The sequence below is a fragment of the Corvus cornix genome, chromosome 24, assembly GCF_000738735.6.
Source record: "Corvus cornix cornix isolate S_Up_H32 chromosome 24, ASM73873v5, whole genome shotgun sequence".
NCBI classification, from domain to species: Eukaryota; Metazoa; Chordata; class Aves; order Passeriformes; family Corvidae; genus Corvus; species Corvus cornix.
In genome coordinates this window covers 2,786-25,621 of record NC_046353.1, presented here as the reverse complement: position 1 = coordinate 25,621, position 22,836 = coordinate 2,786, and the positions used below count along the sequence as shown (strand labels likewise).

At 49.7% G+C, this 22,836-nt stretch overlaps 1 protein-coding gene across 2 annotated transcripts; it reads left to right on the top strand.

Moving 5' to 3' along the window:
* The first annotated feature begins 1,199 nt into the window (after positions 1 to 1,199).
* C2CD2L (C2CD2 like) lies at positions 1,200 to 22,400 on the top strand. Of its 2 annotated transcripts, none has more exons than XM_039564925.1 (15): positions 1,200 to 1,512; positions 5,785 to 5,880; positions 6,262 to 6,381; positions 8,291 to 8,401; positions 9,258 to 9,371; positions 9,999 to 10,116; positions 10,282 to 10,405; positions 10,944 to 11,008; positions 11,606 to 11,733; positions 12,042 to 12,213; positions 13,560 to 13,661; positions 14,301 to 14,434; positions 14,932 to 15,214; positions 16,609 to 16,818; positions 21,242 to 22,400. In XM_039564925.1, exons 1-15 carry the CDS (start codon positions 1,267 to 1,269, stop codon positions 21,253 to 21,255), a joined length of 2,037 nt encoding a protein of 678 aa, XP_039420859.1. In that variant the 5' UTR covers positions 1,200 to 1,266; the 3' UTR covers positions 21,256 to 22,400. The 2 variants fall into 2 exon arrangements, with proteins under 2 accessions (XP_039420859.1, XP_039420858.1); XM_039564924.1 differs by having other exon boundaries at positions 17,330 to 22,400.
* The last annotated feature ends 436 nt before the right edge of the window (positions 22,401 to 22,836 follow it).

The window sequence follows — 22,836 nt, the reverse complement described above, 5'->3', positions numbered from 1 at the left end:
CCGCCCCGCAACGCCCGCAACCGCCATGGCCGCCTTGCCCGCCACAGCCCCCCGCCTCCCGCGTCCGCCGCTTCCTCTCGTGCGGGGAGCGGCTGAGGCCGGGTGAGGCCGGGTGCAGGGCTTTTGCCTTTTGCCTTTTGCCCGGGTGTGAGGAGTTGCCCTTGCGGGCCGTTGCAGGTTACCGGGGTGCAGAATGCGCGAGAGCAGGGAGTGGAGTGTGGCCATCGGGTTCGTTTCAGATGCTGGGGAAATTCAGTAAAACACCCGACTGGAGATTTTCGATTGTCGGGGAGTCTGTAACACCTGTTGGGCCCCCGGGGTATTTTGGTGGGATGGGGAGGGGAAGGCAGAATCGGCTCAATGTCCATGCACAGTTCTGTTCATTCGGGTATGAGTCGATGAGCAGAGGGGAGAGGCAGCAGAAAATCCGGTAGCAGCCAGAACTTTTACGTGCCCTGCACCTACGTGGCAGCCTGAAATGGTTTCTGATGGCTTTATATGATTTTTCTGATGGCCTTATGGCCACTTAGAGAGCTGCTGCTGTGTTGAGAGGCCACCTGTGTTCTGCTGTCTGTCGAACATATGCAAAAGTGATTTTGTAAACTTTAAATAAACTTCGAGGCGGGCACATGGTACTGCTGGGGAGCTTATCTGGCCAGAGACCCTGGAGCTCTAACGCCAAGGAATCGCCACCAACCGGCCGCCGCTACTTTGGGTTGTGACTGTCGGGAGGTGATAAAAATTTGTGTTACTTGCCCTCCACAGTGAGAGTGGCACAATCGGGAGCAGACGGACGGGAACGCTTCCGCCTGGGTGGTGTGTCCTGCGTGCCTGGTGGGAACGAGGCAGCGACTCCCAGCAGAAAAGAGCGTGACGCGAGGAGAAAAGCGTCGTTAATCGGAGCTCGGAAAGCCGGTGGGGAGCTGGGCTTTCAGATCGCGGCTGTGCTCCTATTTCAGTCCACCAGAAGAGAAGGCTCGCGGCGGCGGCCGTGAGGCCTCCCGGCCGTTCAGACCGGGCGGCGCAGCCTGCCCGCAGGCACGGGGCGGAGCAGGGGGCCGTGGGTGTGGGGCGGCTCCGCCGGGCCGCGGGAGGCGCGCGAGCTCCGCCGCGCCGGAAGGAGAGCGGCGGCGGTGGGTGCGCGTGCGGTGCCGCGGGGCTGCGGCGGGGCCACGTGCACCCGGTGCCGCGAGCGGGGCGGCGCCGCGGCCTGCCCGCCATGCCCGCCGTGCCCGCCGCGCCGCCCTGAGCCCCGCGCGCCGCGCCATGGGGCCGGACCTGGGCTGGGCCGCGCTGGTGCTGCTCTTCGCCGCCTCGCTGCTCACCGTGGCGGCCTGGCTGCTGCAATACTGGCGCTCCGCGGCCCTGCGAGCGCCACGGCGGCGCGGGGCGGCGGCGGAGGAGGCCGGGGCGCGGGCGCTGCTCGCGGCGCTTCTCGCCCTCAGGTCCCTACGGGAGCAGTGGCAGCGAGCTTGGGTGCGAGCTCTCAACAGCCAGGCTCGCCGGCACGGGGTACGGCGGGGCCCGAGCGGGGGAGCGGCAGCGAGGTGAGGCGGGCCCGCCCGCCTGCTCTTTGTTCGCGGGTGCCGGAACAGCCCTTTCCCGCAGGCCGGAGGAGCCGTTAGGCACCGGGAGCCCTGCGGACGGCTCCGTTCGGCCCGCGCGGGAGTGCGCTGCGGTGTGCGAGCGCGGAAAGGGCGGAGTGGGTTGCCGCGCGTTATTTAACGCGGGTTGGAGCAATGCTGTAGTCACTCTGATGTTTCCACAGCAATCTCTTCGAATTTTTCTGGTATTTATTTTCTTTAATCTCCCAGTATTACCGTTGTACTATCTGTAGTTTTGAAGTTCACGAAGGAGAATATGCCTTGATGCTTCCATATGGAAATAACTGCATTATAGCTTGCGTTGCCTACAAGGCAGGGACTTAATGCCCACAGAAACTGTGGTCCAAAGCAGTCCAAAGTCTATTGCAATCTCCTTTTTTTTCTGTCGTGTGAGTGGGAAGGCGTTGCCTTCCTGTTAAGTTGTATAGGAAAATCAAGAGCTAAAAAAGGTTAGCATGAAGCTAACGTGTTTGAAGAAAAGGCAGTTAAAGTCTCGAAGAACATGATGCAAACTTGTGTTTGAGTTTTCCAGCAAGATAGGGAAAGTATCTCCCCTTTTGACAAAGTGACAAATTCTGGGCGAGATTCAGTGTGAAGTGCCTTCCCCCGACGGGCATAGTGCTTCCCCGCTTCCCGTGTAGAAACTCAGCCTCTGCTTCCATGCCCCTCTTACCACAATGCAGTAGTCATCGTGGTCAAAGTGTCGCTAGTTTCCCATATCTGATACGCCGTGCTTTTCTGTCATATGTTGAATTACTCAGATTCTCATCAAATGACCCGAATTTATAAATTGCAGAATTTAGGACTCTTGTAAAGGGAAGATGAGCCAGTGGCTGAAATGGCATGGTGGCCCCTGGAGGGCTACACTTCAGTTTCTGCTGCAGCTGCTCCTTGTCTGGAGCATGTCTATTCAGAAAGCAGCATTGCCTCATTGAGTTGCTGGGTCTAAAAGCTGTTCTCTGAAGCAGGGTCTGGGAGTTGTCCTGGAGGACTTCGCCTTATGTGAGATCTGGATGAGATTGGGACTTACCTGGAGGTGCTTGTATCTGTTTAACTGGGAAACAATTAAACTGCTTATATGTGTTTAACTGTGGAAAAAACTCCATCTTAGACTGTTCTCCTGCCTTCAGGAGAACGGCAGCCCGTTCCTGCCAATGCCTTGCCTTTGAGCTATAGAATTCCAGCATTCAGCTTCCCAGTGCTCATGAAATGGGCTTAAGCAATTGATTGAGTCTAACTGAGAGAGAACAGTTATGTTTTCACTAGTGTTTCCTCCTTGAAATTAAGAGGTGTAAATTCCTTTGGACATGTAGGAGAAATGGCACAAACTTCAGTGGAGGATGGAGATGGAAGACTTAGCATGGTCTTTGAATCCGAGTAACGCAAAGCCACGGAAATGCGCTCAAGGTGGCGTTAAAATAATTATGTAAGGTTTTCAGTCACGTCTGAACTTTGAGATCTATATAGAAAGTTACTGCTTTGCAGCATTAGGCTTAGACTCACAACTGTATTTTATAACGCAGTTGTTTTTGAGGCATCTCTTAGACAGATAAGGCAATTAAGCAATTGAAAATGAGCCTTTCGTCTTTTAGTCAGCACTTTGACACGGAATTTTTGTGAGAAGAATTCTGCCAAGGAACTCTACCACGGGAGCTCCACCTTGCTTTACACCCTGGAGCATCAGTAGAAGAAGCAAGACTGTTTTAGTCTCAGTCGTTGCAACTTTGCTAACATGTTGCACGGCTGAGTAACTTTTCCTTGTCCGGACGAATTCCCCCTTCAAGTGAACTAGCCGGCTGCCAAATAGTAGCAGAGTAGGGACTTAATAATGTTAAAGTCCTAATTGCAATTGAGATTTTTTTAAAAGGTGGTACCCCCCTGGTCCTGTAAAAGCTCAGTACAGTTAGGGGAAGTCAGCCTCATGTTGGCTACAGTCTTCCGTGTGTATTTCATGTATACTTTTCAAAGACCACAGAGCAGGAGACTTGTTCTGGGCTGGGTGTGTGTTAGGGGTTTCTTTGTTTTGTTTTTGTAATGAAGTTGTATAAAGGATAGTCCTGCCATCTGCTGAGGTCTTGATGGAGAAGCTGCACCTTTTTTTGCAGTGCACTAGTTTTCAGGTAAACCTCAGTTTAGAACTGATGGCAATTCTGTCCTTGCAAATATGCTAGCGTTGTCATAAAAAGCTTTACCCTGTGGCCCCCTCACCTCCAGTCCCTGCCTTCTACAAATTTATTCTTGTGTCCAGTCAAGGGATGGGACGTAAGGCCTGATGGCCCTCATTGCAACTGATGGCTGCTCTTTCCCTGCTCCCAGTCTGACTCTACCCCATGTCCCGTTTTAAGTCCCAACGGGAGTCTGGGATAGATGTGTGCTTAGAAGCTAGCAATTTCACTTTCTCCCAGGGATACTTATTCTATCTATCTCAGCGAATGCGAGTACATAACGTATGTGGTAGGAGATTTATAGGAGTGGATTGGTGGTTGGAGCATGCCAGCATGTGAATTTGAGTGGATTGTGCTAGGAGCGTGGTCTGAGGGGGCCAGGAGTGGACAGGTGAGGGTCAGTCCGCTTTCCAGCCACGTCTCATTCTCATCCCTGGTACTTGAGAGAGCAGCTTCACGAGGTGCCACATTTTTTGTAGATTTTGAAATAACAGCTGCTAACATTTAGTATTTCCTGTTGGGATTACAATTCTCTTGCCCCAAAAGGAGCAAAGACTTGAAAGGAGTTGTGTTGCCTCTGAAGTGCATGCTGCCCTTCTCATTTTATTTTTTCTGCTACGTTTTCTTCACGCCTTGGAGGATGTATAGATTCATGCTACCTTGTGCCTTGGAGGATGTATAGATTCATGCTACCTTGTGCATGTGGTTCATTCCGAGCAGGCTGAGCAGCGAGATCTTTTGAAGTTGACCAGTGCCTCCCAGTTTGGTGAGACTGTGAGGTGTTGGGAAGAACCTGGGGTAGCTTGCTGCTGCTGATGAAATACTTGAGTCATTGGGCAGAGATTCTGGTCACAGAGAGAAAAAGGTGATTTGCTATTTTGGACTGACCCACGTGAGCGAATACATGGCTCCAGTGGAGGAGGCTGTAAGAGAAAGAAACAGCAGGCATTACTAATACGAAACAGCAGGGAGTGATCCAATACTGGTTATCCATTCTCAGTTTCATCACTGAGAGAGCTGCTTTGTGTCTGTTAGAAGGAGGGCGTGCATCTGGACTAGTTTTTGGTGGGCAAGCAGTTCTTCAGGTTGAAGTGTTTATGCCTGTCAGATTGGTGTCCCAGAGCCTTTTCTGCCCCTCACTTGGGTCTGTCTGTAGCACGGAGGTGGCAGCGCAGAGTCTCATTTGCTTGAGAGGAATGTGGCTTGCTGTACCTCTGTCATCTCTTCTGATTGTTCTGGCCCTAAAATGCAATCAGCTTGGCAAATGGTCGTGTCGTAGTGCCCAGATTTCCTGCTTTCTCTGTCTCTCTTTTTGTCCCTCGTGAGCAAACGGAATCTTTGAGGGCTAGTTTTTGTGGAGGGATGCTCTCAAACTCTTTATCTTGGTCTTATATTTCTTAAGAAGGATTCTCTGTACAGGACTGGTCTTGAAATACAGGGAGATCCTCAAATGAAGAGGACAGTGGAGATTGTAATCTAAGAAACCAGAAGAGGATGGAAAAAAAGGAGCAAGTTGAGCACAGGAGCTGATGTACCATATGCTGAGGATGTGGATTTTGTTAATTGTTTATTTGGGGGGGGGGGGGGGTGTGTGTGTTTGGTTTTGGTGGCAGTGGTTTGGTATTCTTTTTCCTTGGAGCAGGATTACCGTACAGAGGGGGGGGGAGAGAGAGAGAGCGCGTGTGAAGAAACAGCAAAGCTTCTGCAATGAGGAAGGGATAATGCCCTCAATCCATGGTTGACTGTTATCCAGATCAATTTTCCATCCTCATTTGGGTTTACCTGTCTGAAATTAACATAGTGTTTGTGAATTCAAGCCTTAATCGGACACCTTGTTTCCTTTCTCTGTATGGACAAGCCAAGGTGGGTAGAATTACAGTCTGTGATGGTTCTGGGTGCCGACTGGATTTGTGGAAACGGGCCAGAGTGTCTCTGGGGCCCCACATCATTCATCCTCTTTGAAACTATCTGGGCTGCTCTGACTACTGGGAACTGACAGAGTTTTTTCTTTGTAGAGTTCAGTGCAGATCACATTTGAAGAGGGTCCTCAGTTACCACAAGCTGCAAATATAAGTTGTGTGACATGCAAGGGACAGTCGGACCACAGCATGGTAAGGCTTTGCTTCTTCTGAACTGTACAGTGTGGGGTTTCTCCATTGATGGTGTGTTCGACAGACTGCTGAGGCCTGTGATTTGTGATTGAGATGGTGGAACCAGGGAGGTTTTGGGTGAGGTCTGTTTGGAGGAGTTTGGAGGTCTGTCTCCCGTTTGGAGGCTCTGGAGCTGCACATCGGTGAGCTCTGCGAGAGAAGATGTGTTGGTGGAGCCGGGGTGTATGAATGCTGAACCCAAACATGAGGGTCCTACAGTGGAGAGCAGAAGAGAACTCTTGTCACTGTACAGGGTCTGATGTGGCAGGTTTGCAGTGCAGAACTTGGTGAGAATAACACGGCTGCCTCTTGCTGAGATACAGACTCGTCTTTTCTTTTTAGGTGCTGTGCTGCCATCTGTCAGCTGAAGCTGTGAAATTTCCTGTCTCTGTTACTCAGCAGTCCCCAGCTGCTGTTTCTGTGGACTCCTATCATGTCACTTTGGCTGTGCTGCAGGCTCAGGTAAGGTTTATAAGAAATTAGACGTTGACCTTACTCCTTCATCTAGTCCCACACTGATCGAGGAAGGAGGACCTGATTCAGTGCAAATAAAGGCCTCGTTGGGCTGGAAGAAGCAGTGTGCGGTCGCTAACATTTGTTGAGGTGGCAGATATTCCCCATCTGCACGCTGAGTCTTGTTTTCCGAGTCTTCATCTGCAGATTTCGGCTATAGCTATGTTTCGGAAACATAGCTGTAAGAAATTCCAGAGAGTTCTGAGAATTCAGTGGCAGCATTCTGTACTGTGTTTTTAAGTGGGTATTTAAGAAGTGAGAAGTCCAGAGAATTCATTTCCCTTCATGGCACAATGGAAAGGGGAATTATGTCCTGTGGATATGTAAAAGTATGGTGTCCTGGTAGTGGGTGTGAAGAAAAAATCTGTGGTGAGGAGTAGCTTGCTTTTCCGTTCCCCTTGTTACATTCACAAGAGCATGATACAGCTTTTTGTGCATGTCGAATATCAGAGATGCTTCTTCCAGCAAAGAAGCTCTGAAATCACAGTGGGTGGTAACTCCATAGTTGCTTTCTGGCTGGATTTGATTCTCTTGAACGTGGTTTTATTTCCATCGTGATGAAGGACGTGACGCCGGAGATGGTATCTTGCTCGGAGGCAGTGCGCTCATACGTGCACCCCAAAAAAATTTAAAAATAGACATGGCAAAATCAGAAGTAATTCAGTGGTAGCAGAAGCCAATCCCATGCTGTCACATGTGTTGCAGTTTGAAGGTTGTTCTGGAAGCTTTTGCTCTCAGAGGCTTTATTACAATTTTCAGCCTACTTTTATCAGGTTGTTCCAGTTTGATTTTATACTTCTGTTCTGTGGTCATTTAAACAGCTCCTTTCTCTCTTTAGCATGTAGTGTGCCTGCTGCCAATCTAGTTATGGGCGTCAACTGCAGTTGCTTTTCATCTCTGAAAGGTCCCCTTTCTCACATCTCATCCAATTGCTCCCCTACTCACTGGCATTGTCTGGGTCTCCTTGTCTGCCCCTGCTGAAGTTTTGGGTTGATTGTTCGTGTAAGGAATTACACGTGGTATTCTAATTGAGGTCCTGCTGCTGCTGCTGCTTTATGAAATGCTGGTTAGATTACCACATGCCTGTCTGCGTTTTGGAGTTCTTCAAATTCCATTCTGCTGTGTTCCCGATTGTGCCCTGTCTATTCTGTGGACCTCTTGTTGGTTACTTACCTGGCTACTGTGTCTCACGTCTGTTGCTTTTGTCCGATGACCTTCTGTGTTGTTGGTAAATGTCAACCTGTCAATTGAGAACTAGGTTGAATTTCATTACCCAGTTTTTACAAGAGTTCTCATGTCGGGGGGTCTTCCTATGTGGTTCTGCCTCTGTCTGTCACATTAATGATGCTTTTATGGGTACATGGGTGTGCAACTTTTCAACTTCAACTAAACTACAGGATGCTGTACGGTCTGGTTTGTTGTTGCAGACTGTTGGTGCAACCTGAGGATCATCTCCAAGAGATGCATTGCTAACTTATAAATGGTTGTGGTTACATTTGGCAAGGGTTAATTGATGTAGCTCAGTAAATATCCTATGTGTTGGGGCCCAGTTGGGCACTTTTGGATTGTACTGCAGGCTTTTTCTTCAGTAAAAGAAATAATGAATCATTTTTCCCTCTGATGGTGCCTGGGCATCATCATCACCTCACAGCAGTGAGGAAGCTGGATCTCACTATGGAGCAATGAGGCTTCTGCAGCTGCTTTATCCTGTAGGCCAGGGAGCACTTGTGTTCTTATGTTCTGTGTTTTACTGTTGCACTGGTGTGAGGGCCTTTAAACTGCTGTATTTGGAATGGAGCAAAAATCACCTAATGTAAACAGAAACAGTTCCTGACTGTGGATATTTGTTCTGGGCCAGGTGGAGATCCACTTGGAGGAGATACAGAATGAGGGTCTCCTGGTGTCATGGACATTCAAGGACAGACCAAACTTGGACCTTTTGGTTCTTCCGCGACTTGAACTTCCTGAGGTGAGTGGCTAACAGTGGGAGGCTGACTTTGGGTGGAGAAAGGGAGGAAGGAGCAGAAACACCTAGAAGGCAGGCTGCTGTGAAGGAGGAGGGTTGGCAACTCACTGTCATGGCCCTTTAGGGCAGTGGAGGGATTCTTTCACCCTGGAATCGATACTAGCTCAGCTGTGTCACAACAGCGTCCTTGAGGGCCGAAGTGGTACCTATGGAAGGCTTTCTGTCTATGTAGGTTCCTCCTGCTGTTGTCAGATGTAGAGCTGCAAAACGAGCTGGGTTGCCGCTCTTTCTTTGTGTGAGGTGGTGTTTGTTTGTTGTTGTGTTGGTCTGGTTTTGTTGGTTATGTTTGGCGGGGTTTTTTTAAGAGATTAGTTAAGATTTAAGAGATTAATGTGGGGAACCCACAGGTTAGAATTTTAATTAACAGAATGTGGGCGTGCTTGCGCTTCCATGATCCAAATAGGTTGGTTGATTTGTTGTTTTACTGACACCTTTGTTACTTTATCCTGAGTAGATACAGGGATTTGGCTGTTTTCCCAAAAGCGTGGTAGCACCGTCTCCTGAGGTGGTGAGCATGTGACAAACTGTAAAAGCTGTATTGTAAAAATTTACACCAGATAGACTACAGATGTAGAGGCTTAGTTTGTCACATTTAGAAAGCTTGCATTTGCCTGCAGCTGCTACACGGAAGCTTTAAGCACTGAGGAGAGCGAGTATGGGACATGGGAAAAGTATCTCGGAGGTTATTACTGAGAGAATGACTGTGTAGTGTATTAGAGGCTCGAGAGGCAGGTGGAGCTGTAACTGTGTCCTTTTTTTTATGACTTTCCTGCATTTCCTCTTGATTTGCGGAGGGAAGGATGAAGGGAGAGCGGATCTGTCCACTATAAAGGATCTGATCGAGGATACCATTGTCAGCACGAAGCCAGCCATGACGGTGAATTTGATGGCCATTACCGCTGGAGCCAGTGCAGTAAGTCACTCTCCTCGTGTCGTTCTTGTGCCTCAAACACAGGCCCTGAGACACTTCTGAGGGCTGAGGCTCAGGCAGGAATCCAAGGGTTGAATCTCGCTTCTGGGCGGCAGCCGAATCCTGGCCTGCACTGTCACAGGAGTTTGGGTACTGCGACATGGTGCATAGGGATAAATAGAAATTGCTCCCAAGGGCAGTTCCTTCCACCTTTTTTCTTGAATGCTGATTGTCAGTCATGTACTTGTGGAGCTGGACTGCCTGAGGTACATCTTTGTTTTGGCAGTCTCCCTTGCTCAGAACACCAAGGCTCTGTCCAGGGCAGCCTTTGCAGGCATGGAATGGTCTGTGGTTTGTCACTGTCAGTTGACCGTCTGGTAGCCAGCAAGCTTGTTCTTGCCTGTCTCCTTCTCGGTCTGCCTTAAACTTCCCATCTTAAATAACACGAGGGCCCACTGAAGGTCAATAGCTCGGGAAACCTGCAGCATCATCTCTTGATGGATGGCGTTGCGAGTATTCCCCTGTGTTGGTGTAAGGAGCTAGTTAATAGATACAAGGACAATGCATCTTGCTGCTGTCTGCTGGCGAGTGAACGATAAAGGTATCGGTCTCGCTCTCGTCATTCCTCAGGTACCCAGCAATAAGCTGACTCGAGAGTCCCCGTCTGGAGTAGCAGCAGCCCCTCTGGGTTCTAAGCTGTTGCTCCGGAATCTTCGTGTGCTGAACTTGGGCTGCCAGGGGAAGGGAGGTAAGCGTGAAAACATTGCTGATCCACAGGGGCAAGCGTGCAGGCGGTGAGATTGGAGCGAGTGGATGTTTTGGGTGGGTTTGAATGGAAAAGAGGGACGTGTGCCTGACGAACCACTGCCTCTTGTTGACGAGTGCACACGTGTCCTCTGTCTCTCTGTTGCAGGAGTTGGGGAGATACGCTGTGTGGCAGAGCTAGACAGCCCCCCGCAGCAGAAGTGGACGAGGCCGATGCCAAGTGGCAGTGTGGGTGCTGCAGGAGAGATGGAGTGGACTGACGAGTTCTTTCTGTAAGTGTCTGCTCCCTTTCTGGCCTACCCACAGTGTAGGTGGACCGGCACAGTCTCTGGGTGTCTTTACCACGCTGCAGTAACTGATGTGCGTGGGGCAGTGGTGAAGTCTGCACCACGGGGCGATGTCCGTTTGTGCTGCCCCCATGCTGGACTACTGATTCCGGCAATTGGTCCAAGCTCGCATATGTATTTCTCGCTTCCCTGGACACTTTGTGTTTTAACTGGGTGGGCAGAAATGCTGACTGTAGGAGCAGCAGGTGCAGTAGGGCCGTAGCATGAACAGCCTTCCAGAGAGATTGCCCTCTCAACTTCCACTGGCAGCCTACACAGCTCTGCCGGGCACACGAACCAGAGTTCTCATTTCTGTAGTTTGGTGCTCTAGTCGTGTCCTCCACAGCAGTGCATGCTACTGAAACTTTGGAGAGGGTGATGAGGCATGTGAGATTTGAGGGAGGGAAGATACAGAATGAGGTTGTTTGCTCCATGGCCACTTAGAAAAGAGTGCCTAACACCAGCCCATCTTCGATTTCAACAGGGAGTTGGGACCTAGAAGCAAAGAACTGAAACTACAGGTGCTGGGGAACAGCGACGGAGGGGGAAGTGAGTATGGGCAGCCATAAGATGGGTTGTAAGACGGGGAGGCAAAAGTGTCTAAGGGACTTACTGCACTTTAAGCCTGTGGTAGTTCAATGTCGGTACAACGTGTGATGAATTCTGCAAAGGACTTTTCATATTTAGCTTTATGTGAGCTTCTGACTGTGTGAAGTAACTCTGGGTTCTGTTCTTCTTACCAAAATGGTCTGGATCTGGCCTTGAATCAGGAGGTTCCTGTGGCCTGCCTGTCTCCATTCTGAAGCAGGGAGGGGCATGCGGGATTTTCCCTCCTGTATTAGGAGAGCTTTGCGTACGGCTCTTAACTGTTTGTTTGTACTCAGTCAGGGACTAACTGCAGTATCTACTTTTGATGGAGGCCACACAATGGTCATCTTTTCAAGGCAGCTGATTCCTGGATTGTTAAAGAGGAGCGGAGGAGCGCTGCCTGCCCCTTCTCCCTCTTGAACCTGGGAGTTAGCGGAGTTGTGGGGATCTGCTGTGTTGGCCCATGGGGCTGCTTCCCAAAAGTAGGGGTTACCTTGGAGATGTCTAAGGTGCTGAGGTCCTGTGAAGGGTTTCATTTTTACTCTCCCTTCTTTGCAGATGTGCTGCTGGCATATGCCACACTTTTGATTGATTCTTCGGGCAAACAACCATCTGGGAGACAGGTCTGCTCACTGGTCCCAGGAGCTGGACAGTCACTGACAGCTGAAGCTACCATTACATTGGAGGTGAGCTCATGACCCCCCAAGCTCTGCACGCACACACGTGATGTGTGTGGAAGCATTCGTGATGCGAGCCTCTAGCTGGAGACACGCATGCTTGGACCTGAGCTTGGTGCAGAGGACTAGCAGACCCTTATGCTGTGGAAGGGTGGCTGTCACCAGACCCTCGGTCCCTGAGCCTCTGGCTGTTGAACCGATACCGTATTGGAGATGGCTCCTTGATGCCCAGAGCTCTAGCTTTTGTTGCCCAAACATGCCGGCCTTTCCATCTGGGAGGAAGAGAACCTCTCTGAGCAGTGCTTTACTCTTTATAGCTGCTGTTCCAGGAGGCTCCTGCATCTTTGAATGCTCATCACGGCGCATCTCTGCGAACCAGCATCACCCCCACTAAGAAGGTGGAGATGGACCGGACCATCATGCCCGATGGCACCATCGTGACTACTGTCACCACAATTCAGTCCCGGCCCAAGGCAGACTGCAAACTGGGTGAGGCTGCGCAGCAGCAGGTGTACTGTACAGGTGGCTGCTATGGCAGCACAAACTTAGCTGTGATATTCCCATGGCTGCTCACGAAGGCAGTAGCAAAACTGTTTAGCCATCACATCTGGTCATTGCAGGCTCACGCTTTACGTACCACTTCTGGTGTGTGGGTCGGAACACAGGCATCCTTGCTGTTCCCCTAGCGTCTTTGTGGCTGGCTAGAAACCCTTGTGTAGCCCTAGGGGAGAGAACTGATGCAGCTCTGTGTCTGGGGGGAAGGTGAGGTAGGGATGAGCCTCTCTCACACCCTTTTGGCGGTGGGAGGTCTGATGTGTATGCCGCCGCATAACCTCTGCATGATGTCAGGCTAAGTGTTTAGCCGTGCTTTCTCTAGTTTCTTCATTGCTAAAGAAGTTACGCTGAACATGCTGAATGTGGAGCCAAAAGCATATTGACCTTGCTTACTAGGGGTTGTTGCTGCTTGCGCTCTGGTGTCCTGGTGAATGTGGTGCTGGATATTCCAAGAGGTGGGGCTTGACACGAATGAGGTATTGCTATACGTCTGCTTCACAGGACTGCAGCCCAGAAAGGCAACCATATCCTGGGCTGCATCAAAAGAAGCGTGGCCATCAGGTCGAGAGAGGTGATTCTCCCCCTCTGCTCTGCTCTTTAGAGACTCCACCTTGAGTACTGTGTCCAGCCTTGCGGCCCCCCAACACGTGAAAGACACGGACCTGTTGGAGTGAGTCCAGAGGAGGGCCACTAAGTTGGTCATGTACCTGGAACACCTCCCTGTGAAGAAAGGCTCCCCAGAGAAGAGAAGGCTCTGGGGAGACATTATAGCAAGCAGCCTTCCAGTACCTAAAAGGGGGCTTACAAGAATGCTGAAGAGGGATTTTTTACAAGGGCATGCAGTGATAAGACGAGGGGGAATGGCTTTAAGCTGAAGTAGGGTAGATTTATATTAGCCATAAGGAAGAAATTTTTCCTCCTGAGGGTGGTGAGGCACTGGCACAGGTTGCCCAGGGAAGCTGTAGCTGTCCCTGGAAGCATTCAAGACCAGGATGAATGGGGCCCTGAGCAGCCTGGTCTAGTGGCAGGCTGGTTGGAACTAAGTGGTCTTTAAGGTCCCTTCCAACCCAAACCATTCTGTGATTCTGAGTTTTTGCCAGTAGGCTTCTTACTGCGTTGTTGCCACAAAGCCTTACAGAACCAGCCTTGCAGGCTCTCCGAATGCTCGCTTGAGGCTTTCTGGGGTTGTGTGTAGGGGGCACAATATGATAGCATCATAAGCTATATGCGTAAGCTTCATCTCCACTTACTGGGATCTCTGTGTCTCTTTTGCTGTGAAGATTCACCATCGAGGTCGCCTTCCAAGGTGGAAGTGACTGAGAAGAAGACAACAGTGCTTTTGGAGACCAGCTGTCCTCATGGCCACTTGCCCAGCGGTAGCCGTAAGTGCTTGGAAATTTGAGGCTCTTACTGAAGTAGCGGTGTTCCTTAGCCTGTTTTGGAAAGCGGCAGTCTGAGTGCGGTTCCCTGAGCTCATTTACATTTTCTGCTTCAGAGAATGTCCAAGTGCCTGAGTGAAGGTGGGGGCAGAAGGCTGGTGGTGGGGTGTGGGCAGGTAAAAGACATTCCCATTTGACTATCCAGTCAGCGACTATGAGTGTTTCCTTGCTTGGCAAGAACTTTCCAGTCTATCTGGACCCAAAGAACTTTGCTCACCCTGCACTTGGGGCTCTGACTGTGTCTGGAACAGAGCACTGCAGCCATTTTGACAGTTCGCCGCCAAAGCAAACTATTGGGAGTCTTTGGAAGTCTTCACTGAGCGGGGATGGGGGGGGGGGGGCGCATTTTAATGATATGCCTGGTGGGAAATGAAACTTTTCAGGTACCTAAAAAAGCCAAGAGCTAGCTATACAGACCTCCCTTTGTTTGGTTTATTTGGACAAGTCTGTAATAAACTCCGGGTGGGGAAACTACTTTTGTGTGCATGTAAGTTGCCTATTACAAGCATCGCGGTCGGCAAGCGACCTTTTGCCTCTGCTGAAGGTTGCTACTCCAAGCATTGGTATTTTTCTTGTGCTCAGGGGATAGCCATATGCCCAATGGCTTGGATCCAGTGGCCGAGACGGCAATCAGGCAGCTAACTGAGACGAATAACAAGACCATCAAGAAGACGCCAACAAAACGTAGTACACTGATCATCTCAGGAGTGTCCAAGGTCTCTGGTAGTTAGGAGCTGCATTTCCAGTCTGGGAGGTCGTTTTTAGGGATGCGTGCATGAAGCTAACCTGTCCTGTAGGGATCAGTGTGGGAAGGTTCCAGCACAGATGACTGGCTCATCAGAAGCCTTTCGCTGCTTCCCAGTGAGCATCAGAAAGTACCTTGCCAGTCTGCTGGGCAGCTGCTGGTGGGAGTTCACAGCAGGTAGCTGCAGAAAGGGAGGTGGCTGCCATAGCTGGTTTTGAACCTTGTGGAGAATATAAGGAGTTCTCCTTGAACTTGGCTATGGGAGTGAGGGACATGCAGCAGAATGCTTTGTCATCGGCCACGTTACAGTATATTTCAGCCAAAGAGGGATAATTGCGCATCGGTGCTATCTAGCACTGATGATCTGAGCTGGGCCATCCATATGTAGGTGTAGATGGAAGTAGGGAGATGAATGCAATTCTTTTGATCCTGTCTTCATGTCTGTCTGCCCTTTTAACCCCCCTTCAGGTACCTATTGCTCAAGATGAAATGGCACTTTCTCTGGGTTACGCTGCATCCCTGGAGGCCACTGTGTATGGGGACTCTGAGGCAGAGGGCACAGCTGAGCGGATGCACGATTCTACGGAATTGTCACGGCCACTGGAAGCGTCGCCATTGGGACAAAGGGACAGTCAGGAGCTGGACGAGACAACGCGATCGGACATCTCTGAAAGACCGTCGGTGGAAGATGTTGAGTCCGAAACTGGTTCCACGGGAGCCCTTGAGACCAGGAGCTTGAAAGATCACAAAGGTAAGGATGAACTGTTAGATGGTAGCTAACATGAGCCTGTAACATTAGCTGTACATGAGGATAAAGTGACATCCAAGTTCCCCACCCCTTTCAGCATAGCAAAGAGCAGCTTCTGATGGAGCCTGGAAGAGCCTGCCTTCCTCTTGTGGTTTTTCCACTGGAGTGATTCCAAATGCCACCATCTGTAGGTGTCTGATTCCTGTAGCCTTTTTAGTTTCTATTCTCCCTTGGATGGGAACCCTGCACAGCCTGTGTATTCTGGAGACCCCCTTTTCTCTCCCTGGCCTCCAGGTCCACGGATCAGGCGCATGTCCGTAAATAATGATTCCTCCTCTGAATGTGGCCGCCCGTGGTGTGGAAGTGCAGACTGCCCAGCAATGTGGATTGTATGGGCCTCGATTGCCCTCCTCCTTTCTCTGTTAGTATCGAAGCAGCTAGTGCCTCTGACCTGTCGTACTGTAAGATGTCCCCACAAACTCACTTCTTTTAAATGATGGAGTGGGCCAGCCCAAGCCTAGCTGCTGTCCTCGCCTTTCCGCACATTTGTCAGTTAGGTGGATGGCGCATCTTGGATTTTTCTGCTACCGACTTACGTAAAGAAATGTAAATCGAAATCTTGGTTACTCGGATTATCAGAGTGGGACAAGTTTTTTGTACCCCGTTACAACCAGGTATGGGTTGAGCTGTGGAGGCCCCTTTCTTGCACGTCAGTGGGTAGAAGGGTGTGCGACCCAGATTCTTGAGAGACCTGGCAGGTGGGGAAGAGAGGGAATATGGAAAGCAAACACCCTCCACAGGAAATACCCTAGGAGTGTTACATGGCGTGCAGGTTTTGCATGTATCTTTCTGATCCATTTGAGGTTGAGAGCAATCGGCGTCTCCATCTTCTCCTGCTGGAGTGAGTCATAAGGAGCCATTGGCATTATTTGCCTCCAGACCGGGCATGTCATGAAAACGCAGGCAGTTGTTCCAGGCAATCGATGACAAAGTTAATCCGTGTGCCCTTGAGACAGGCTGGTCTGAGAGGCCTTTTTCCTCTTGTATGTTCCTCTCAGGGTCTTCAGATCCAGATGTTCTCGCTTGTTTTCCATTCATATGAGTCTTGGCTTTCATTTAAAATTTTGCACTCTTCCACTCAGGGGAGGACGTTGTTTATGCAGAGGGGACACGGGGCGGAATGTTTAGTGGGGCGGCTTGTCGACGTCGCAGTCTGTCACGAACTGAGACTTTGCCTTGCATTTGGAAGCTGAGATTAGTCGACCTGCCGTGTACCTCTGCCGCTCAGCGTGGAAGCAGGCTGCTGCATGTGTGAGAATGGCTGGGTGCGTTACTGTCCCCGAAACTCGCCACTGCAGGATGCTATCACAGTTTCTGTCTCCTTCCTGTCTCTGCAGTTAGCTTTCTTCGGAGCGGTACCAAGCTCATCTTCCGGAGAAGGAGCAAGCAGAAGGAAGCGGGCCTGAGCCAGTCACACGATGACTTGTCCAATGTCACTGCCAACTCCGCCACCAGAAAGAAAACTGGTAGCTTCTCTCACCGCCTCATCAAACGCTTCTCCTTCAAGTCTAAATCCAAACCCAAAGGTAGTGACGACACATCAGCAGGTGAGAACTGAAGGAGGGAGAAGCCCATCGGAAAGATTTCTCAGAGATTGTTTTCTAGTCTCTTGTCTTCCCACTCCATGGTATCTGTGACTTGCAGTCCAGTTCTTTCCAACCTTGGCTGAGGGAAGACACCCCAGTGCTTTACACCATTTGGGGAGCGGAAGTGGCAAACCCAGGACTCAGGCTGTTTGGCTGCCTTGGCTTAGCCTTCTCTGATTGTTGCACCCCACTGTGCTCTCCCAGAAAATCCAGGTGGCACGCTAATCCCCCTGGGGGTCCCAGGAGCTGCAGAAGTGACTCCGTCTCTGTAGCTGTCTGGCATCGTCGGGTGCCTCACGGAAACAGGGGGCAGGTCTCTCAAGCGGCAGCCTTCAGAGTTAAAATCAAGAAACTACTGGGTTAGCTACATTGCCGAGAAGTGTGGGATGCAGCCTCGCTCGGCTCTTCTAGTGAGAGAGAATGATGCAGTCACTGATGATCTAAACGCTCTTATTGCTTGTGCTTGGTGCAGAGGCCGTAACCTGAGGCGCGCTGCAGGGCGATGTGCTCCTGGGCTGTGAGCTGTCGGAAGACAGCTGTCGGAGTTGTGGTCCTCCATCTGGCTCTGCTGTTGGAACAGTCTCTGGTTCAGACAGCACTGAGGAGCCCCTGTTTTCTGTGCTGTGTTGGGGAAGGAAGAAGTCTCTAAGAAGGAAGCTTTAACCGCTGCACAAGTTTTCATAGAAGCCTGAGCCCTCTCAAGAACGCCTGGTCAGTGCTGTCAGTTCTGCCACCCTGTGCAGCCACCTTGTGACACAGCACTCCTTCCACATCTGTGTTCTTGAACAGGGAAGGGCCTGTACAAGATGCACACACCAGCTATTGCATGAGCAGATCCCTTACTCTTGGGGATGTTGCCAAAGGGCTGCCAGGCTGTCTTCCGGACCTGAAGAGCGTCCAGTCTCGTGGTTCTCGTGCCAAGGACTGGCACCATGCTGGGGATGGATGGAAAGGAAAAAGGCAAGGAATGTGGTGAAAGGCAGTCTGATGGGGAGCCTGAAGGCACGTGGCAGAAAGAGGCGAGAGTTTACATGTTTTCACTGATGAGTTTCCTCTAGTAGAAGGAATCTTTCTGGTTTGCATTTCCTTTTTTCCTGCAAACACGATCCACCCCATTCAAACAGAGGGCATTTCTGCAGTGGGTATTTGCAGAGGGAGAGGCGTGCAGGGGAAAATAGAATCCTTGTGCGGGAGGAGGCAGTTCTTCTAGAGGAACAGTTGTCTGGTCTCCTGGCCCATGCACATTTTGTCTATAATATCCCCAGAAGTTCCCTTCAGATAGCACATAACAATGCTCTTTGGAGAAATACTCATGCTGTCAATGTGCCTGGTTTGAGAGGAAACTCCTGCTCTCCTGTGGGCTGTCGAGTTAAGGAGGTGGGACAGAGGGGAGGAAAAACCTCACAGAAGAGCTGTTTCCCAGGCCTGACTGGATTCTCTAGCTCTGCTCTTCCATTAGAGTACCTCCTGTGGTGGTGTCTGTTGCCCTTCCTTATGCAGGATGCTACCAGCTGAAAAAGCAGTTCTCTTGGTGGCGCGTGCAAAACGCGTTTCTCGGGACAAACCTTGGCTTGCCGATTCTGCTGCCGTGTGCTGTTTCCAAAGACTGGAATGCGTTCGGTGTGCTGCTGCAAAAGGATTTACAGGCAGCTGTTTCTTGCGTGTTTGTGCAGGTAGGGAAGGCCAGAGTTACAAGGGCTGTCACTGAAAGTACCAGTGTGTGCTAGCAGGAGGGACTCTCTGCTGTTTTTCCTGCCGACTCCTCACATGATTGGGCATATATGAATCCGAAGAATCATATTGGTCCAGCTGGCTGACCAGGAACTTCTACATCTGTTTTGGTCTGGGAGTCTTTGTCGTCCCCAAGCTCTGTCATGTCCTTTATCTTTTGTTTTGTTCCTTGTCCACATGGCACTGTGGCTTTGTTTGCACTTCCGTGTGCCGTGGATGTCAGAGAGCTCACTGTTTCTCGCTGAGGATCATTTTCCTTGATGCGAGTGACTGTGGTTTGCGCTTACAGTGCTGTTGGAGCTTGAGCAGATCCCATCTGTGGCTTGCCTGTAGCAATTCAGCCACCAGTTTGACATAGCCTTCTTTTGCTGGGTTGGTGCGGCGCTGTCACGTGCGGTGCTGTCCTTCTCAGGCACACCCTTGTTCCCAAAGTCTCGGAGTTTGGTTTCAGTTTGGCGTTCTCCCTTGCACCATCCCCTCTACGACTTGCAGCTACGACGGTACTTTGTGTTCCATTTTTGGATTTTATTTATTTGTTTTAACACCATTTCAAGGTATTAAACCTTGAAAGTTTGAACCCAGACAGCACCACTTCTCTAGTGGGATGCTGTGAAGCCTTGCATTAGAAATGCTGGCGGAAGAGCCCACGGCTCTTCAGTTGTGGGTCAGTCGAGGACCTGCTGCGAGTCCCGTTTTTTGATAGTTCTGTGTTCTTTTCTTTAAACTGTAAGAGCGTCTTGAGCTGTCTTGGTGCAGAGTGGCTGGAGGTGAACACCGAGGGTCACCACTGTTCTTGGGAATCGGGGATCTGAGGCTCATGTACACAAGGAGGGCTGTGAGGGCTAGCCAGTGTTGTCCTTGTCACTGTAGACCGGAGGCAGGAAAGGCAAGGTTTGTGTCTGACAAACACATACTTAGGTTCTTGACCCAGCATATTTTGGTCTGGCTTGGATGAGGAGGTAATAGGAAAGGGAGTAAAAACGGAAGCTCGAGTTCCTCACCGGCCGTGGGGTCCCTTTCTAGCCATGTTAAATGGGCAGTTCCTGTCATATGTCTGTGGCTTTCCTGTTTTGTTCTGGGTTTGTTGGCTTCAGGCTACGCCTGCCAATGACTTGCAGCGGAGGTACCGTTTTTGGTTTTGAACTTGATGCAGCAGAAGACGCCTGCACTGTGCTCGGCAGAATGAATGGCACGCAGGAAGCATGCCAGTAGGGGCATACCTTCCCTCGAATTTTTAGCAGTGCTTTTTACCACAGGCAGTAAATTGTGCTGCAAATCTGTATCTGGTTAGACAGCTTGCAAAGGGAATGGATGTTGTCTAGTGCTGGCAGAACGCATCCCCAGACATTAAGTCCTACATCTGCTTGTGTTTCCTAGAGGAGATGTATTTTCTGACATTTTGTTGCTTCTCAGAGTTGTACAGCATAAGACCGATATTGTAACCTTTTATCTTCTTCTGAATGTTCTCCCTAAGTGCAGATGGTTTTTCAGGGTGTTTGGCTGAAGTGCTGTTTGAGGAGCAGAGGGATAGCAGGCCATGGCTCTGCTGTGTGCGTTGGAAATTTTCTGGTTCCGATACGTTCCTTATTAACCGTGTTGATCCTTCCTCTTCTTATCTGAACAAGGCTTTCTTTCTGGCCCACAGAGATGTTTTCATCCCCCAAGCAGTAGGTGCCCGTTTTGTTAGTCCTGACTGTGAGCACAGGTGAATCTCCTGGTTTCTTAAAGGCACGAATGGTAATGAATCTGCTTTGTGGTGGAGGTGTGATTATTGGTGTGAGAAACAGTTCTTCTATCCTAATCTTCTCAGATGGAAAGGGAAGGTCACATAGGGTTTCGTTCTCCAGAAGCTGCAAAGACCAAGTCCCTGGGAATTTCCCCCCATAGAATTGCTGCTTTGAGAAACCTCTTTTGTATTTAATCCCCGCTTATGTTTCTGGCTTTAGGTCAGAAGAAATGCTATCTGAAATCTACTTTCCCTCTTTAACTTCTTCCAGCTGCCTGTGCCCTCACCTTGGTGCTGCTGTGGGCTCTGTGGCATTTCATAATGCCTGGGACCACAGAGCAACCCCATGAACGGCACATGCCACCATCAAACCTTTTAAGCTCAAATGATCTGCAGTTGGCAGATTGTTGTCTCAGGGTAGGCTCGCTATTTGCACCTTGTGAAATTGGTCCTTGACCAAATATATGGTGGAAGAGGAACAGCAGAGCGGCGGGCTTGAATGCACGGAGGCTTCTGAAGGAGTTCAGCCTGCATATGAGGGCCTGCGTTCCAAATGCCGTGTTTTGCTACTGGCTGCACAAGCAGGAACAGTGACTTGTAAATGAAGCCAAAGCAGGCATTTTGTTGGGATTGTTTTAGTTTTTTGGGGGTTTTTTTGGGGTTTTATTTTTGTTGTTGTTGTTTGCTTGGAGGGTTTTTTGGTTTGTTGGGTTTTTTTTGCTTGTTTGTGGGTTTTGTGGTTTTTTTTTTTTTGTTGGTTTGGTTGGTTTGGTTTGTTTGTTTGTTTTTTATTTTGGCCGAACAGATTTACTAGAATTTACCTGTGGCTGTGTATTTTTGCTTCTCTGAAGAAAATAGATTTATGGTAGCTGTAAGCTGTAAGTATGCTTATATTTCTGTCTGGATACATCTTCTCCCTATGCTTAGGAAAGGCTTTTTAAGAGTCTCGTCATCAAAAAAAGCCCTTGACGTTGGCCCATGAGAGATATCCTCTTGAGTCAGTGGAAAACGGACACAGGAAAAAACGAAGGGAACCGCAAAACCTCAGTGTTCTGAGGGTGCCACAGGATTTCACGTGATGGATGTCTGAGGCCAGAGGGATTGGGTGCATAGATGTGTATTTGCACACACTTATAATTAGAGCATGCTCTGCAAATGCCTGTACCAGTAACGGTGCAGAGTTACTGAGGGTGACGGTGCCAATGGGGGCACAGGAGAGCGGCCCTACCCTACCAGCTTCTGTGGCGTTACATCCATTCCTTGCGCAGACCTCTGCCGGGGCAGACCTGAGCAAGCAAATCCAACTCCTGCCCCTGCAAGCACCCTCATGCTGCCAGTGCAGTTGAGGGTGGGGTTTTTAGGCAGCGTGACCGAAATGGGGAAGAGCGAGGGCAGGCTATTTGGGTGGAGAGCAAGTTCAGTGGAGGGGAATGTAACAGAAACTTCTTCAAACTGATAGAAGAGCACCACGGGCATGTGCCATTTCTAGACTAGAACTGGGTGCATGGCAAGCGGTGTTGTTATGTTCTTTGGCTCTAGCGATGCGATAGCTTCTCTTGGGTCACTGTTTGCTAAACCTACAGAGAAGTCATTTCTGGGTAGCTGTGGAGATGCTTGTGTGGAGGGTTGTCCTTTGTGGTCTTTTTGCATTGTTCTCTCCACCCCGCCTTCCCTACTGCAAGGTCACGGCGAGTCTCAGGGTAGGGTAACAGTCCCAGTGGTGGCCAAACTTCTGGCAAAGGTGTGCTCGTTATATCGCAGCTCCTTCTATAAGGCACGAGCGGTCCACATCACCTTTTCCTTGCTCGTAAGGTACTGGACCAAATGCCTACATGGAATTTGAATTAGCCCCCCTCCTTGTGTGTGCTCTTTTGTACTTTGATGCTTTCTGTCTGGGTGGATTAAAAATTTTGACCCCAGCTTGTTCAGGTGGGAAAGAATTGGAACTGTGTAGCTAATAATGAAAATTAAACTACTTACGACTAAATGAAGTTCTTGCACCTTTGTAAATCTTGAAGAAGAGTTCTATTGGTGTGTAATGGCTGAATCTGTTAACTTATTAAACCACATGAACATCAAAACCTGATGTAGCGCCGTGAGTTTCCCTCCAACCTGTGCCTGTCTCACCTAAATTCTCCCACTCAGATGATGGCAAACTGTGTAGACCCGTGCAAGGGTCTGTAACACCCCAAAACATTTAAATGTAAGGGGGTAAACTGAGGCACATAGGAGAAATACCTGCAGTCGAGGAGAAGGTGAGTAGGGTATGAGAGGGGTTAGGCGTGGTCCTTCTAAAAAAGGGAGGTTACAGACCAAAAATGCTTGGAAGTTTAGCGGGTGTGTTTCTGCAAAACATATTAAAAACTGTAGCTTTTCTTATCTGTATGTATATATAAGTAATTTTTTTTAATTATTAAAATTGATTTCAAAATACAACCCCATATCTGCTGTATTATATACAGCATCATGGAGGATAAGAAATTCTAGATAAAGATATATAGGGTTTAAAAATGCAAATGTAA